At 40.9% G+C, this 17,420-nt stretch overlaps 1 protein-coding gene across 4 annotated transcripts in view; it reads left to right on the top strand.

Annotated features, from left to right (window-relative positions):
* mib1 (MIB E3 ubiquitin protein ligase 1) overlaps nt 1–17,420 on the top strand; it is a 50,290-nt gene that overhangs the window by 4,665 nt on the left and 28,205 nt on the right. For all 4 annotated transcript variants that reach the window (XM_075483164.1, XM_075483163.1, XM_075483162.1 and 1 more), the window contains exons 4-12: nt 4,558–4,662; nt 5,653–5,719; nt 6,190–6,394; nt 7,390–7,573; nt 8,354–8,498; nt 8,595–8,728; nt 9,562–9,669; nt 9,787–9,984; nt 10,130–10,281. In XM_075483164.1, the coding sequence (XP_075339279.1) occupies nt 4,558–4,662; nt 5,653–5,719; nt 6,190–6,394; nt 7,390–7,573; nt 8,354–8,498; nt 8,595–8,728; nt 9,562–9,669; nt 9,787–9,984; nt 10,130–10,281 (1,298 nt within the window). The remainder of the gene's footprint in view (nt 1–4,557; nt 4,663–5,652; nt 5,720–6,189; nt 6,395–7,389; nt 7,574–8,353; nt 8,499–8,594; nt 8,729–9,561; nt 9,670–9,786; nt 9,985–10,129; nt 10,282–17,420) is intronic.

The raw sequence follows: 17,420 nt of genomic DNA, 5'->3' as shown, positions 1-17,420 counted from the left end.
TCCAGGATATGATTTGATTGAAATGTGGGGCAGCCTCAGCCAAAACAGGAAGAGCACTCCTTGACCTAATATGCTGTGGAAAGGAGGTAGAACAGAAAACAAGTACACAAAAATACCACACTTTTTAATACCCTCCGAGGTTTCTTACACTTTTATTTATTTATAATTGATTATAAATAATTCACTAAAATCAGTATTATGCTTCGTGTGTGCGTGTCTTGTTTTGTGCTGATCACGCAACTATAGAGACGTGAAAAATGTATGAAAATACGTTCTTTTTCCAGTGGCTCCATTGAGCAAAATTAAAAAAAATAAAATGAGATTTGATGGTAAACTTGCAGACCTATTTTCCAGAAAAGTAATACTAGATTCCCCTTTCTGCAAGAGATTGCCATTTGTCTATATCTCTGTTTTCTTTTTGCCCGCTTGAAGATTTTCAGAAATGATGAGAATTGATTCTTGCAATGTGAAGGAACCAAATCCAGAGAAACTAATTTTGACTCAGTTAATTGTGAAAGCATGTAAATCGGTTACTTCATCAAGATGTAGTTGCATTGCATGACAAATTGAGGAGCAGTTAATCCACACGTGTTCTCATTTCCCATAACCAATCCATAAAGGAAACGCTGAGTGTAATGAGTGATACACGGGCTGTTCTCAAGTTTTTGACTTCATCAGCCAAAATGAAGTGCAGTACACTGTGATCTCTAAGTTGTAGAAAGAGCCATGTGTATTAGAGCCTGACTCGGGCCGGATTTTTCTGTCCGAGCCCGGCCCTCAACCGACAGAAAAGTTCTCAAATCCGACCCGAGCCCGAGATTAATTAAAATATTTGTGTCCGAGCCCGCCGGAAGCCCGAGACCAGTGACCAACGCAAGACGGCGCACCCTACACATTGGTGACAGCGCACCATTATCCACCATAATCCACCATAATCCACCATAATCCATTATAAAACATAGGCTACACATTAATGGCGGCGCACCATAACAAATGCACAAGCACTCTTCGACCAGAATAAACACCCATTAAACTCAATACAGAGAGAAAAAAAAAGTTGACTTATAAAACAGTAGAAACATTCTCATTTTCCACGACTTTCAGTTCTCCAGAAGCTATTTTTCTTTTAATGTCCTCCATAGCGCTTCCAGCCAACTGAGCTCGGCTGCACTGATCGCACGTGTTTAATGTAAAGTTGTTCGAATGTTCGATATGCGTGCGTGCGCACCGAGCATGCACAGACCACAGATGCACAGACCACAGATGCATGCTGCACGGCATGAGGCACGAATAGCCTACCAACATTTTCATTTATGCATATTCAATTATTTATGTTTATCACAAAAACTGACGTTTGCAATGAACTGAAACCTGTCCTCTGGCTGTTTATAATTTTCACGATGTCTGCTTGCTTTCGAGCCCGACCCGAGTCCGACAAGATATTCTAATTTTTTGTCCGAGTCCGGCCCGGCCCGTCGGGCTTCGGTAGGGTTGCCATACTCTAATGTGTATACACAATACCACCATAATCACAGGCAGAAAAATGGTAATTGTACAGTGGTTTTCTCCTGGCTTGCAGATGAGAGGCATGATCAGTTTCTGTACAAAAACCTTAAACCTTGCGTTTGCTTGCCAGGTCTTGCACATCAGTATAGTAATAAAAACTTGTCGAGTGCCTCGCTGCACAGACCCCGCCCGCCCTTTGGTTTCATGCCGACTCCTGTTCATATTTACACGATAAACTGTATGCTTTACTGCAGGTTATTCCAGCACAATGCATGTACTCTATACGCGATTAAAAAAAAAAATAGTACAAAGCCTGAGGAGGCATCACTTGTTGAGCACGGTTTATTTAGATTTATACTGTAACCGTGCAGTAAAGTAGATTTGAGTCTCATTCAAGCCCAAGAGTATTCAATTTAGGAGCCCTTTTAGGCAGTTTAGTACTTCATTTTGTGGCGTTATTTAATGGAATATCTCATTACTGTTTTATGATCCTGTAAGCAATATACTCCGTTACTTGTCTTCCAGCTTAGATGTTCTGTTAAGGAAGCATGAATGTTACCTCCAAAGGCCCATTAATCACTTAACTCTGGAAGGGGCCTGCAAATAAATTAAGTTTGATTTCTGTGTTTACTTGAGGCACTGCCTTTAATTAAAGAATAATTTACTCCACTATAGCCCCTCTCTTGACACGCACTCAATTTTATAAAAGCAGTGTACTACTTGAGATGGAGAGTAGAAGCGTAACCCCTCTTGTTTTTACAAATTTGAACAGATTTAGTTCAAATCGGAGCTTATTTATGTCTGTAGTTTAACGTGTAACTGTACTTGTTCCATGGCTAAAAACTTTTAACCGTTTCCTGCAACAAAAGTCTGACATATTACTGTAAGTGAAGAGTCGAAAGGATGTTGCAGACAGTCTGTGAGGGTTTTTAATGTTAGGTTTCTGATCATGCAAGACCACCCAACCCACTCTCCATGGAATAATCATCACATGGTCTTATCTTCTGAAAGAGCAGCTTTGATTCTGCTGCAGAAAAAGTTTAGATGGCTCCTTTATGCTATTGTGTGATGGATCTAAACAGTAGAGGTGCCTAAACTTTTTAGATTTTTAGTATATTGATAGTATATTACTTTCAAATAACTAAAAATTATAAGTTTCCAAAAACACATGTTGGATGGAGATGCATCAGATTCCCTGTGAGTAGAAAAGCCCTCCTCTAAAGTTCATTGTTCGTACGCTTACTTGCACAGTTCGGTAACTGGACCACTGTCTTCATCCTACTATACATGCACAGGAGGTTAATTAAGTTATAGACTGAAGTGTGTCCTATACTTCAATGCAGTGACTTTGTGATGAAATGTTTAGACCGTCTGCCACTTCTAACTTTCTCTGTAGGACGTTATCATGCATGTAAGAATAGTCAAAGTCACTGCATAGATATTGGCTTTCAGTTACTTGATTTGCAAATTTGGCAGATGAATATCAAGATTGTCTTCGAGCAAAGTAACGGTCTCGAAGTGCTGTTTACATATAGTTACATTTAGTCTTAATGGGCTCATTTTGACATTTTGGGCTCATCGCAATTTTTGACACGTTTAGCTGTTTGCCAAAAGTAATAGAAAAATATGAATGAATGCAGCTTTATTGGGAATTTGACAGTATTAATACACTCCAAAAATTTATTGTTTGTACAAAAAATTGCTGAAAGATGGAACTTTTAAGCATGTGCAGAGGGCCTAGAGTATAAAGATCAAACACAGGGGAGAGATTGAGTTCCTAACTACATTATCTGGGTGTGTTAGTCCAGTTTTGAGAAGTTCAGTCTTGCATGATTTTTATTTTTATTATTAAATAGGCAAGGCAAGGCAATTTTATTTATATAGCACAATTCATACACAATCCAATTCAAAGTGCTTCACAGCTATATAAAATCACAAAAAGACATTAAAAATAAATAATAAAAATTAAAATAAAAAATAGATAAAATCAGAGAAATAAAAAGCATGATTTAAATTGTAAACAAAAAGAAATAAATAAGAACAATATAAAATCAGTAGTTAAAATGTGATTACGGGGCGGTAGGTGGCGTAGTGGGTTAAGCAGCCGCCCCATGTACAAAGGCTTAAGCCCGATTTATGCCCTACGGAACCGGACGAAATTCGTCTGTCCGGTCCATACGTTGCTCCCGGAGCTTCTGTTTATGCCTCCGTCCGTATTGCGCACGTCCGTAAGAAATCCTCTAGAGGGCGGTATATATTGAGTCATTGTCCGCCGCGGGTTTGAGAAACATGGCGTCAGTTGAGGAAGTTGCAGTCATACAAATGTAAATACCCCCCGACCATCTCACAAATCCTCTCCTCCATTACCTGGCATTTTTAAATCTTAAAATGTTTTAATCTCCTACTCTTCGTTCTTCTTCTTCCTCCATAACTTCCGGAGCCAACACGCTCCTGACTCTCTACTGCCCCCACGAATTCCTCTGGTATTGCTCCGTTTCGCCCGGAGCTCACCGGATTGCTAAGCTCTTGACCTACGGACAAACTGACGGATGAAACGCCCCCCCGGAACCGGGTGAAAGCGTCCGTTTCCGTAGTTAACGTAGGGCATAAATGGGCCTTTAGTCCTCGATGCAGCGGGCCCCGGTTCGACTCCCGCACCGAGCGGCCCTTTGCTGCGTGTCTTCCCCATCTCTCTGCCCCCTGCTTCCTGTCTCTCTCACACTGTCCTATCATTAAAGGCATAAAAGCCCAAAAAAATACTAAAAAAAAAAAATAAAAAAAAAAAATGTGATTACGTTTTGAGCTTAAATGCAGCTGAAAATAGGTGTGTCTTCAACCTGGACTTAAATACACTGAGCGTTTCAGCTGATCTGAGGCTTTCTGGGTGTTTGTTCCAGACATGTGGAGCATAGAAGCTTCTCCATGTCTGGTTCTGACTCTGGGAACTGATAAAAGACCGGATCCAGATGACCTGGAATAGCTCTGATTAAAACTCAAAACGTTATGTTGTGCGCTTAATCCTTTTCTCATTTTATCTTTTCTCCTTTGTAGGTGACAGAGATCCAGGATTGGAGTGCAGCCAGCCCCCACAGCGCTGCCTACGTACTTTGGGACAACGGGGCCAAGAACCTGTACAGAGTTGGCTTTGAGGGAATGGTGAGGAAACTTGTAGTCTGACCATCTTGCTCTGTCTCCTGATCACACAGTCTCATAAAAGATCAGCTGTCAGGTGGCTTTTGTGTTTGACCGTCACTGCCAGGCCTTTGTGAGAGCCACGCAGCCAGCATGTGTAAGGCACCATTGTGCAGGCAGCTGGAAGGGGAAGGTATCTACATGATAAAGGCAATCTGTTCTTTCAGCTATTAAAGGAGAGAGAGTGAACATGGAGGTCAACTTTAGAGAAGGGTGACACTCTTGGGGTTGCTGTGGGCACAGCGACACACGCGTCCCAGATGAAAAGCCTTTATTTCATTGGCTGAGACTGCCCTTGTCCTCTTACAAATGTGGCCAATTGGGTTTCTCAGTTGAGTAACAGATTTGTCCTTTGTTATTCTAATAGGTTGAAAGAAGTGTAGATTGCATCTGCCTCTTCAGTAAAACGTGGATTAGACCCCCCATCTTGACTGCCTCATTTTAGTTTTATTTTTCATTTAGACTCTAGACAGATACAAAAAGATTGTAAGTTAGTGAGCGATCCAAATGGGGCATAAGAGGCCAAAATCTTTCTTGTTTATTAATGTCTGCTTACTAGTCAAAGTTAATCAAATCAAACGCGTCATGCTGGCTGGATACAGTACAGTTGACAGGAGTTAATTTGTTGATACTTGTTGCAGTCAGTACTTCGGTTTTCCATTAGTTCAGAGGAATGTTTGCTCCACCTTATAATCATCTCTGCCCTCCAACTCTGCCACAAAGGCTGCACATCTGAGTCATCACAGATGTTCTTATGTTCCCCCCCGGAATATTGTATCCTTGCCCTGCCTTATCCTAAGGGCAATGATATTGTTAGTTTATGCAACACTTGAGCCACTGCAGCTCAATTGTGTAATACCTCAATTTGATTATTCATGAACATACCCCTCCAATGGAATTACCGGGGGTAATTATCTAATCCTTTCTCTTCTTTTTTTTTTTAATTCCTCCCAGTCGGACCTAAAATGTGTCCAGGATGCCAAAGGAGGCTCGTTTTACAGAGACCACTGTCCGGTTTTAGGTATGTAAGCCAGTGATGTGTTTCTATCGTCATTATTGCACCAATTCTTTCACCTCTTGTTCTGGTGCAGTGAATTCAAGGACATTAGGAGAGTTTTACTTGTAGTTAAACGTGTTTGGCCACTAGATGTCAGCATTTTACAGTCAACTGGCTACCAAAACATGGGACACACTCAGGTCACGCAGTTTCAGTGTTCCAGTAATTCCAGGAATAAATTCTCCCTGGTTTAAACACTGCAGTGAAATATCCTCTATAAGTTTAACAGTGTTTTTATAAGTGATGGAAGCAATTTTGCTATATATTCAGTGTACAGTTGTCATCCAGTGTAGACATTTCCTTTGCTGAAACTCTGCACTTCTGTTTAAAGCCATTTGTAGACTTTAAAGCTTGCTGCATAAAATGTGTTATTGATGTTATTATTATTATTAAGTTATTTTATTGATTGATTTAACATAACATTTATCTCACAGGCGAGCAGAATGGTAACAGAAACCCTGGAGGTCTTCAGATTGGAGACCTGGTCAACATTGATCTCGATTTAGAGATTGTTCAGTCCCTTCAGCATGGCCATGGAGGATGGACAGACGGCATGTTTGAGACACTCACTACCACAGGCACGGTGTGCGGAATCGATGAAGATCACGACATTGTGGTTCAGTACCCCAGTGGGAACAGGCAAGTACCTTTGTCAGACGGGTTCAGGCTTACAAACTCTTAATGAGTTAGACTAATAAAGCTGCAGCATATCATCACCATATTTCTCATTAGTTTTATGGAACCACTCTTCCTGCACATCTTTCCGAAGTTATAAAAAAAAAACCTCTTGGGACTTCTTCAGTAGACGATCAAACTATGGTTTGTTACACGTTCAAATAATTAGGTGTAATTATTTTTTAAAGAATTGTAAAAAAGAGCCAACTAATTATGTCCCTTAATTTCAGCACTTTAATTGCTAATATTCTCCCCGGCTCTGGTAGTCATAAATATGTTTTCACAACACTGACACTGATTGTAAAAAAAGAAAGAAAGAAAAAGAAAAAAGTCCTGATTAAGTTCTTTTTGGCCTCGAATCGAGTCCTTTAATCTTGGATAATTGCTTCATTGAGGCCCAATCCAATATTTAACAAAGCTGCGTTTTCACCAGCTTAATGAAGGTATCATTCAAAGCTGTTCGATTTGTAAACTTAAATTATTGATATGCCATGTCTGAAACAAGGAATGTGACTCTTGAAACTAATGTGCCGTGATTTGCTTGAGAGGTTGTACTCACCTGCACCTCTGAACTAAAAGACTTCAACCAGTTTTTGGGCAGTGGCGTTATCGATTAATGCTTCTTAAAGCTCATTGATAATCTTTGTCACTGTACAGACAACAGGTTAGATTGTGCACCACTGAATTAATAACAGGTTTATTTTTTTATCATTGTTAGTAAAAAGATTTCTAAGCTGTGTGTCAGAGAAATCAAAATCATTCATTCGTATGTTAACAGAAATTCTTGCAGTTAAGAGAGCCCAGCTGTATGCCCCAAAACTGCCCTGATTCGGATAATCTATCCGGGATATCTCTCCTTTGTTTAGATCTACTTTATCTTGCTCCAAATTTAAACTCTGTCGGCTATCAATTTGAGTGAAATTATATTTCCTGGTTCCAACAATTTCTGTAATCCTCAGGTGGACATTTAATCCGGCAGTGCTGACGAAGGCCAATGTCGTGCGCAGCGGGGAAGTTGCAGCCGGTGCCGAGGGAGGAAGTTCCCAGTTCCATGTTGGAGACCTGGTCCAGATCTGCTATGACATTGACCGCATCAAACTTTTACAAAGAGGCCATGGAGAGTGGGCTGAGGCAATGCTGCCTGTGAGTTTTAAAAATGTTCCGACTGATATGTGAAATTTCGATGAATAAGTATTCATTTTTCATTTTGCACGAATAAGAAAATACAATGAGGGGATCATAGAATCCCATTTCACTCTCATCACAGTCGAACTGTTTCCACGTTTTAAAATGTATTCATTGTTGCTCAGCATGCTGTATGTTATGCAACCCGAGTTTTATCCACTATACCACTCGTCTCTGCCAAACTGGCTACCTTCAGCAGTTAATGAGCCCTAAAACCCTGAGATGGATTGTAGCTTTGATCACTAACCATGGCTGTTTGCTGCCCGCTGCTTCTCCTACTGCAGCAGTCCCTCTTATTGATGACATCCTCGAGAGCCACCCCAGACCCAGCTCAAGAAAATCAGAGTACCGCTTTCCCATGTAGCCAGAATTTAGATTATATAATTCCAAATTGGAAACCATTATGTCCTGTCCTTTCTATATTGTCTGTGTGGATGATGAACAGCCTCGCTAGAAGAAGGGAGTCTTTGAAGACTGGGAGCACACCTTACATTTCAAATACTTTGTTTTTTATTTACAGTGAGAACAGTCTCTATTTCATGTAGGACAATCACTTTGTCGAACAGGTGTATGCTTCATTTTATCTTTTCCTTTCACCTCTACTTTTGTAGCTCTTTGTCATGGTCACTTTGCATCTGTACTCCCCCACTAAAAGACTGTTACACACACCGTTCATACGTAGCCCAAAAACAACAACCCTTCCTATACTAATGAGTTTGTCATACCATTTCCAAACAGACGCTGGGCAAGGTAGGCCGTGTGCAGCAGATTTACTCTGACAGCGACCTGAAGGTCGAGGTTTGTGGGACTTCTTGGACGTACAATCCTGCTGCTGTCACTAAGATCGCCCCCTCTGGCTCTGCTGTCAGCAATGCCTCTGGAGGTATGTGTAAACATGCATGACTGATGGCAATAAAGCACGATTTAAGCCTTTGTCTTCCTTTAGTCTGACCCACACAATAATCTTCTTTTCCCCCAGAGCGTCTGTCTCAGTTATTGAAGAAACTGTTTGAGACCCAAGAGTCTGGAGACATTAACGAGGAGCTGGTCAAGGCTGCAGCCAATGGAGACCTGACCAAAGTGGAGGACATTCTTAAGAGACCTGAAGTGGATGTAAGTGCTCCAACATTTTTATTTTTATTTAATCAGCTAATGAAGTTCTAGATGTGTAATCAAGACCAAATTACTTTATCATTAAACATACACATTAGATCAGAGTACGTTTATAAGTGGAGCTGAAATACCCCGGGCTCTGCTCTGCTCTGCTCTGCTCTGCTCTGCTCTGCTCTGCTCTGCTCTCTATTGAATAGGGTGAGTCTCAGGATGGTTCTCTAAGTTCATCCCACCCATGCACCTCTCTCAGTCTGAAAAACATATAAGCTGGGCCCAGTGGAGGCACCACAGAGCACTGGTGTGTACTGCAGCAAAGACCCTGATTCACTCTTGGTTTCGAGTGGACACCCAAAAATCCCCTGTTGTTGTAGATTATGATTTGATGCAGGCCACAGGACAGATACTGATGCCTCAAAAGGTTATTTTTTTTAATTTTTTTTTTTAAATCATTGCGTCAAGTCTGCAATACAGCCTTCAGTCAGAAGAAGAGTGAGTGAAAGAGTATGGGTGTGTCATTAGTGAATGTTGGCCAGATGCCCTGTTGCCTTTCAGTGGAATTATTTGCTTAAAGCTGAGCACACTGTGCCTGGCCAAGTGATCTGGCTGCCAGGACAAGAGTCGTCTCGAGACTCCCAAAGGAGTCCACATTAATATTTATATTCTCAGTTTTTGCAGTGCTGCAGTTGGTGATAAAAGATGCACGCCCAGTAGTGTACTCACATCTACACATACTAACACACCCTCACAAATCACTCACACAAATTTATAAATAGATATCAAAACGTGACATTGCCATGTACCCATGTTCTCTGTGGCTCTTGATGTGTTTGCAGGTGAATGGACAGTGTGCTGGACATACTGCTATGCAGGCAGCCAGTCAGAACGGTCACGTGGACGTCCTAAAGCTTCTGCTTAAACACAATGTCGATTTAGAGGCTGAGGTTGGTATGATTTGGATACAGAATTCTTGGCCCTCGTCTGTGTGCTAGATTGTGTAGCAAGTATAACTCCACTCACGGGCTCAATACAGTTATCATTTGCTGCGTTGCTGTATGCAGGACAAAGATGGAGACCGGGCAGTGCACCATGCAGCTTTTGGAGATGAGGGCTCTGTCATCGAGGTGCTGCAGAGGGGTGGTGCTGACTTGAATGCCAGAAATAAGCGAAGGCAGACTCCTTTACACATAGCCGTCAACAAGGGTCATTTACAGGTGGTTAAAACCCTGTTGGACTTTGGCTGCCACCCCAGCCTTCAGGTATTTGTCACTTTAACTTATCTACCTCTTTTGAAATGCCAGAGAAGCACGTTTTGCCACCTCTATGAGTTGAGTCGTGATTATAGACATCGTTTGTATTGATGAGTTAAAGGATAGTAAATGACACAAGATTTCCCTTTTATAGGATTCAGAGGGTGACACGCCTCTGCACGATGCCATTAGCAAGAAGAGAGATGACATGTTGTCAGTGCTGCTGGAGGCTGGCGCAGACGTCACCATCACCAACAATAATGGCTTCAATGCTTTGCATCATGCTGCCCTGCGAGGAAACCCCAGGTAAGTGACACTTTGCTGCCGCTGTTAGCTGTCACACCTGTTTGGTGTCTACAAGTAATGAGGACATGTTTAACTGAACTCGGCAGGCAATATCATCGGTATCTCATCAAATGCTGGTGTAATGCTCTCAGTAACGCCTAATTTAGTCATTGAATCTTGAAATTGACCTCACCTCGCTTTTTTGTCGCTCCTGTCCATGCATTCAATTATTTGATGATGGGTAAAACATAGGATTCATGGAAGGTTTATGGTTCCATTTAGAAAGATTTGGCCTTGATGCACAAAATGTGGGTGTTTACTACCCATAGTAAAGACAAAGCACTCAATATGCCATTAACAATGAGTTTTTGATATTGTTTTTACACCACAGCATTTGATAATGAACATTATTGCACAAAACTGAAATTCAGCTAAGTTGAAAATTCAAGCTATATCTAAACGACCACGAGGTTTAAATCTGCTTCTTTGAGGACAGAAACCTTGGCAGAATCACTAATCTGTTACTTAATCAGGAGTGGAAGATGTGGATTCACCACTAACGATGTCTAAACTGGGAGGCAGTCTAGGCTCAGTAAAGATGTAAACAGATTTTGATTAACTGGCAAAAGACAGTTTGCCAGTTAATTTTGTTGTTTGTGCTGTAAAATCCATTTTGAGTCATGAGTTATTTTTTTGTTGCATCTTCTTTAAGGAATCAGATGTCTTAAATGAACAAACTTGATGCAAATATTTGACTGTTTCTACTTAGTTTTTAAAATAAATCCATCAAAAGTGAGATGAGGTTAATGACGCTGCCTAAATGAATACTTTTAGTTTGGAAACTCAGTTTGGACTTGATTTGATCAAAGTTTCAGGCAGGTCCACAGGCTTTTGAAGTTCATTTGCTTTTCGCTTCACTGTGCGTTGTGAAGGACTTTACACTGTGTGCACACGACTCATTTTTGGCTACAGCCATTCCTGTCGAGGAGTTTACTCCAACAATGAGCAAGATGGCTCAGATAGAAAAGTGTCTGCTTTAAGGTTGGCTATCCGGCATCTTTTAACACGATGGATGTCGAAGTCATGTGACCAGGGTGAAACACTGATGCATCTTCTGAAAAGAGGTTATTGCAGCTTAATGTGTTCAGTGCTTGGCGTGTTTATGCATTTTCCCCCTCTGGGATGAGGACAATTGGAGTTAAGGTCAGGGGGCTCTGAATCTCCTTCCACATGTCAGGGTAGACCAAGCCCTCCACCCCAGATTCATCTATTGATATTTGTGCTGTGCTATTTTTAATGCAAACCGCTTTGTAGGTTGCTCATCAAAAGCAGAGGATTGTGTGTTGTATAGTTCACTTAGTGGAAGCCAACTTGTATATAAAGAATAAGTAAATAGATGCATGATTTGCTTGCCAGGGATGAGCTCACTTCCTCTCACTTAAAATAAAAAATAAAAAATGGGCTGTATGGTCTGCAGTCCCTGGCTGGAATCTGAAAGAAGATATTACTATATATATATATATATATATATACTGATTCTTTCAGTTTAAAAGCTGTGCAATAAACAAAGTAAACTGAAGGTCAGCGGGAGTTATTGAAGAGTCAATTATTTACTTTATAGATATGTAAAAGTAATTTGTGCATAATTTGTATCTGTAAACCTGGTATACAGTAGAGAGCTGGTCTACTGTAGGACTCGTTGATTTACAGGCGAAAAGTGCTTGAGTTCAGCATTTTCTGTATTAGGGCCCCTGTTCTGTTGTGTGTGCATTTCCTGCCTCAGTCCACACTGTTCCCTTGCTTTCTGAGAAACAAAGATGTATGTCACCCTCTCCAGTCTTCCCATTTACTTTTATTTCACGCTTGAGCTCCTGCAGTATCGGGGAGGGAGTCTTCAAGTCCTAAAGCTCTCAAAAGTCCCTCCCTAGATTCAAGTGAAAGTACCTCGCCCGGTGTGTTTAGTGCAGAGGCAGTTGTTTCGATTGAGTGCTTCGAAGTATTCCTAACATTGGATAATATTTCTAAGATGTACCCTTGATGACTGTCGATAAGAAGTGCTTGGATTTGGAAGCATGACAAAGGGCTCTATATTGTGAATATCACATGAAGCCAATCGGGGGGGGGGGGGGGGGGTTCATAAGTACGGTAACTTTTCAAGTTGGATCTTTGTTTATTTTTAGTACACATTGTTCTGGTATATAAAGTCTAAATCAATCTAAAATGTTATTTTTCAATACTACTCTTACCGCTCAGCTCCTAGAGAACAGAAAAAAGCTACCTTCCTCTGTGTGTTCTTCTAACTAATGAAAATGATCAACATGGTGTATGGGTTCACCTGAGAATCCGTCAGAGTCCCTGGTGGGTGTGTAATGTTCCTGGGTTGGTCTTCCAGTAGTGGAAACTAGATTGAGGAAGATGCATAGGAGGAACCCTGTGGGTGACGGATGAATCTTTCAACTTGCAGTCCCAGATACTGAGAGAAATCAACTCTACCCACAGGGGAATGGAATAATCTGTAGAGTATTACAAGTTTAACTTGCTCATTATTTATATTCTCACTGCTACAGTGTACAAATGCATTTCCCCATAAATCAAGCCTTGTTGTTAAGTTTCACCATTGCTGGTAAACTGAAAACTGCTGCTACGACCTACAGTAACAAGTTCGAGAAGTGATTTTCTTGGAGATCCACCTTGTGTGTTCTTTTTGTGTGTTTACCATAGCCCCAGCCTGCAAGGGGAGCCTGGCTCATCTCTGTGTCTTTCGTCCGGCTTGCTAGAAGCCAGTAGCTGCTACAGTACTGTAAACAATACGATTAATAGCCCATGACTCATAAATGGGCTCTAAACAAGCCCTACAGTGACTGTCTGTACCCTTTTACGTGTCACCTCCTTGTAATATTTGCCCTCCTCCCTTTCCCATGTAGTTCTTAGCTTTCTTTTAATATGGCTTCAGATGGGCGAACCCCATATAGTAATTGCCCCACATGAGGAGATGGAGAGATCTGCAAGTATTCACACTGTGCTGCAGACAAGTATTCCCAATATAATGACAGAACTAATGGGCAGCAGCATAATGGCAAAATTGTAATGGAGATCATAGGTAGATAGAAAGTTGTGCTGCATGATTTAGCATTTCTTGAGGTTTGTCAAAATGTTCTTCATGGTTGGCTTTGATTTAATGATTTAATAAATTAACGCATGTTAAAGGGCACAAAAGATGGTCTTGAAAAATATTTAGGTTTGCGATGAATGTTCTAATGTTAAAACCTCATTTAAACACCCGTTTGAGAACATTCACAAATCACAACTTGTTTTTTGTGATTATGTTGTGTATTTTCCATTTTCAAGTTTTAACACTGTTACGTGGCACATTAAGAAAAGCAAAGGGGCTAAAGATAGTTGAAAAGACCGGTGATAAGGATGACACCATAATAAAAAAGAAAGTTTAGTTTGACTTGCCTGTCTGCTTTCTTGCCACAGCAAAACAATATGGGAGACTGTTTGAAATTGTAAGTTTCTGTGGTTTAGTCAGTCAGCTTCTGTCTGACAAAGCACCTGCATCTCATCTACCCCAGCTTGTCTAGAATTACTAAAGGAGGCTTTATGGGAGGGACTTTTAGTTTGTTTGTATATTCTATATTTGCAAGATTTTCCCCTTCTAGTTCTGGCGCTGTTCTTTTTATTTTTTTTTTCCTTCTCATGAGGTGTTTACATTGCATTTCATTTGTACAACCGTGGAGACACATCAGCTATCTTCTTTTATGTTTTTTCTTTGTATTTTTCCACCCACTGTGTAATTAACTGCTGACAAACAGTCAGTGGGGTTACATGGCACTGTAAAAATCGGATTAAGGGCTAAATTACAATAAGATTGAGTTATTAAGTTCATGTAGACACCTTAATCTGACAAGAAATTGGATCGGATCGGTTACTCGCAGTCGGATTAAAACCCCGAGATAACTCGGTTGAAAGTCAAATTAAACGTGCTTGTAGACGCTGAAGCACGTGGTGAATTGGACCTTGCGTTCTGCACATGCTCGAGATTTTTTTCCCGGGGTCGTGACCCGGAAGTCAAAGGAGACGATATTACTGTTGTTGTCGCCGTCACAAAGAAACAAACAACGTGATGGAGAATGCACCGTTGTGCATCGCGTTTGTGCAATAAGCAGCTCATCACATACGAAATGTAGAGGGAAGCAACTTCATCGTGCTCTTTTTTTCGCCATCTTTCTCGAATGCCTGAGTTTTTTTTTTTTTTGTTTTTGGTGGTGAAGCGGTCAACCGGAAGTGGTTCTATTGGCAATAGTTGAAATGGGTACAGCGCCACCTATCATACCGGGGTATGACATGCTTTGTGCCAATGATTCGATTCATTCACCACCATATATCCAAGGATAATTGCACTTGTTCAAATAGGGATAATCCAACTATAGCTATAATCTCATCATGTAGACCCACTGTTCATTTTAATTGTTGTAGCAGGACAGCTGTACATTCTCACACGGACACGCGAGTGCTGTTCTTCTGAAATAGCACCCTCTGCATGTCTACCCCCTGCTGCTTTAGAAACAGCTGTTGATCGTCTGGTCAGAATATCAATCCCTCAACAGACAGAAAGGCAACACTCAGTCACGAAAGGGGACCAGACAACAGTTTAAAAGCTGGAACTGGGATCTTTATTTGTCAAAAATGAGAGACAGGTTCAGCATTGCATATGACAGACGGTGAACATCTCAGATATTGTTGATGGAGGGAAAGTCGTGCGCCACTCATCGTCGATAAATGGCCCGCTGTTCATATTGTTGAAGACGTCACAGTAAAACCGGCACTCCTGTAGTCATCAAAGCATAGCTACAGCTGGTTGAAGGGGACCAAATCCATTCAAGAGGTGATTTGGTTCCATTTTACCAGCTTTAGCAAAGCATTGTGGAATCGATGTCGAAACAAAAGCTGCTGATGTGAACTGAGTCAAAATATATCCCATCAAAGGTCAACACTGGAATCACATGCATTTCAGTACCTTTTTAGAAATGAATAAGTGGCCCATCAAAAAGGCCCGCCCACTACTTGGAATGGACAGAGCTTCCTTTGTTTATCTATTTTTTTATTATTATTTTTACATAGTCTGTTCATCTTCATCCCCCTGTGTTTGACACTCGGGTATATTTAGCACCTACTCGCCATTTACCGCCACATCATCAACACACAGCCACAGTTGATCAACCTTAGCTAAGATCCTCCTTTGCTGCCTCCCAGGCAGTCTATTTATCCTCCTCGCTATCTTTTCAAGTTTAATGCTTGGGCCTCTCAGAGAGTGAGAAAAATTGTTCCCTGAGAAAAGGATCATAATAATCTGTGGCAGTGCACTTGAGTCAAATGTCCTGGAGTCATGAAGCAATTACAGACTCTGACAGATGGGCCCTGCTGCAAGCAAGCTGCCGCTCTGGTCGCAGAGATGGCCAACAGACAAATGCAGTGGCATAACTACATACACAAGCTCTCTCACTCATGCTCCTACAGCAGCACTCGGGGGGGTGTCAAGTCACAACATTAATTTTAACCAGTCTTTTAAGTCCTTGGGACTGATTTGCAGTATAGGATACTGTTTGAACAGTGACTAAGGCTGTATTATTTTATGTCAGTCTCAGCCCTCTACTGTTGTAAAGTACTTTAGGACTTTCTTCCAAAAGTCATCACAATTCTTATATAAACGCTGTCACATCTGAAGAACAGTAGCATCCAGATAAAAAAAAATGAGCTGAAGCTCTTGTGTACATGATCACACCAAACTACGGTGGTTGTTGTCAAGTCCCAAGCTCGATAGACAATTACTCCGATTAGGTGTTTGTTTACATCAAACAACATTCTGCGAATTTAAGATACTAACTGTGCATTTGTTTTTCATTTAGACCCATTGCTACAGTACGTTAAAGTGCAACAATACACTTTTGCACCCGTGCGTTCCCAAAAGTTGCCCAGCTACTCTGATCTTTGCGTTGATATACAGCTAAATGACGTGTATTTGGCCTTTGTTTGGCTGTTACTTGTTCGTTATTATGATTGTTCTTTTGAAACTGTTTTTTTAGGGGTCTATGAAACCCAGTCAGCTGCTATAATTATTGACTTTTTCTGCCAAGGCACAGGTTAGGTGGCCAGCGACAGCTGAGGGATATACACCACTGCTTGTAGACAGGATGGAGGTCAGCATAAGGCCAGCTTGACATGGCACACCAGAGGCAGGTCTATTTGTAACATACACATGCACATTCATGCTTCATTCAGTCACTCAGAGTCAGGTGTCCAGGGTACTCACCTCATCTAAGGGCCATAACAGGGCAAAAGCAAAGGGGAACGACAAGCACTTAGCATTTGATAATGTCAGCATCTGCTGTGTTTGTCACTCAGCCAGCAGGTCATTGCTATTGATGGCCTGGGTGAAACATGCAGAGCAGGCCACACAGACCACATACTTCTGAAATCTTGACAGAAAAGTTTGAGATGGACATATAATCAAGCAAATGGGCAATGAACTCTAAAAGCAGAAGTCTGAAAAAGGCAGTGTCTTTACGATGCTAATTTCAGATTAAAAGTGTTTCTTTTTCCTTTTTTTTTTTTACATCTGGAGTCATGGGACCTTCTCTATTAGCTTGGTTTTCTTTTTTTAAATCTCAGTTGATATCTTATAAACTAATGTGTTTCCATTTGACATTTGTACATGACGATCACAAACAGAACTGAACTGAACTGTTGAATTAATGTGGTACAGATCGTGCCTTTTGGAATAAGCATTTTCCTTTGGAAAATTTGGCCGAGAGCTCTTATGTCATCAAACAAAAGCTAGATAAAGAACATCAAGAATAAAGTTATTGGATTTAGTCTTTAATGAATTAAACGTGTTCAGTTTTCAGTAAACTTAACAAAAAAAAAATCGAGATTGATTATCTCAACTTAGATGTGTTTTTTTTGTTCTAGAGAAGAAGAATAAATCGGCCTTACACATGGCATACTTTTTTTGTCAGAGTGAAACGCCTTGTATGCCATTAGTGTGAGCTTTCATACTACAGTAACCTACATAAACTTCTAACATTTCTCTGTAGACCATTTTTATTCTCTATGCAAGTGGTGAATGTGACTGGTGTATCTGGTCTCTCACTTTCATA

Source organism: Odontesthes bonariensis, chromosome 14, assembly GCF_027942865.1.
Source record: "Odontesthes bonariensis isolate fOdoBon6 chromosome 14, fOdoBon6.hap1, whole genome shotgun sequence".
NCBI classification, from domain to species: Eukaryota; Metazoa; Chordata; class Actinopteri; order Atheriniformes; family Atherinopsidae; genus Odontesthes; species Odontesthes bonariensis.
This window is presented reverse-complemented; position numbering and strand designations above follow the sequence as displayed.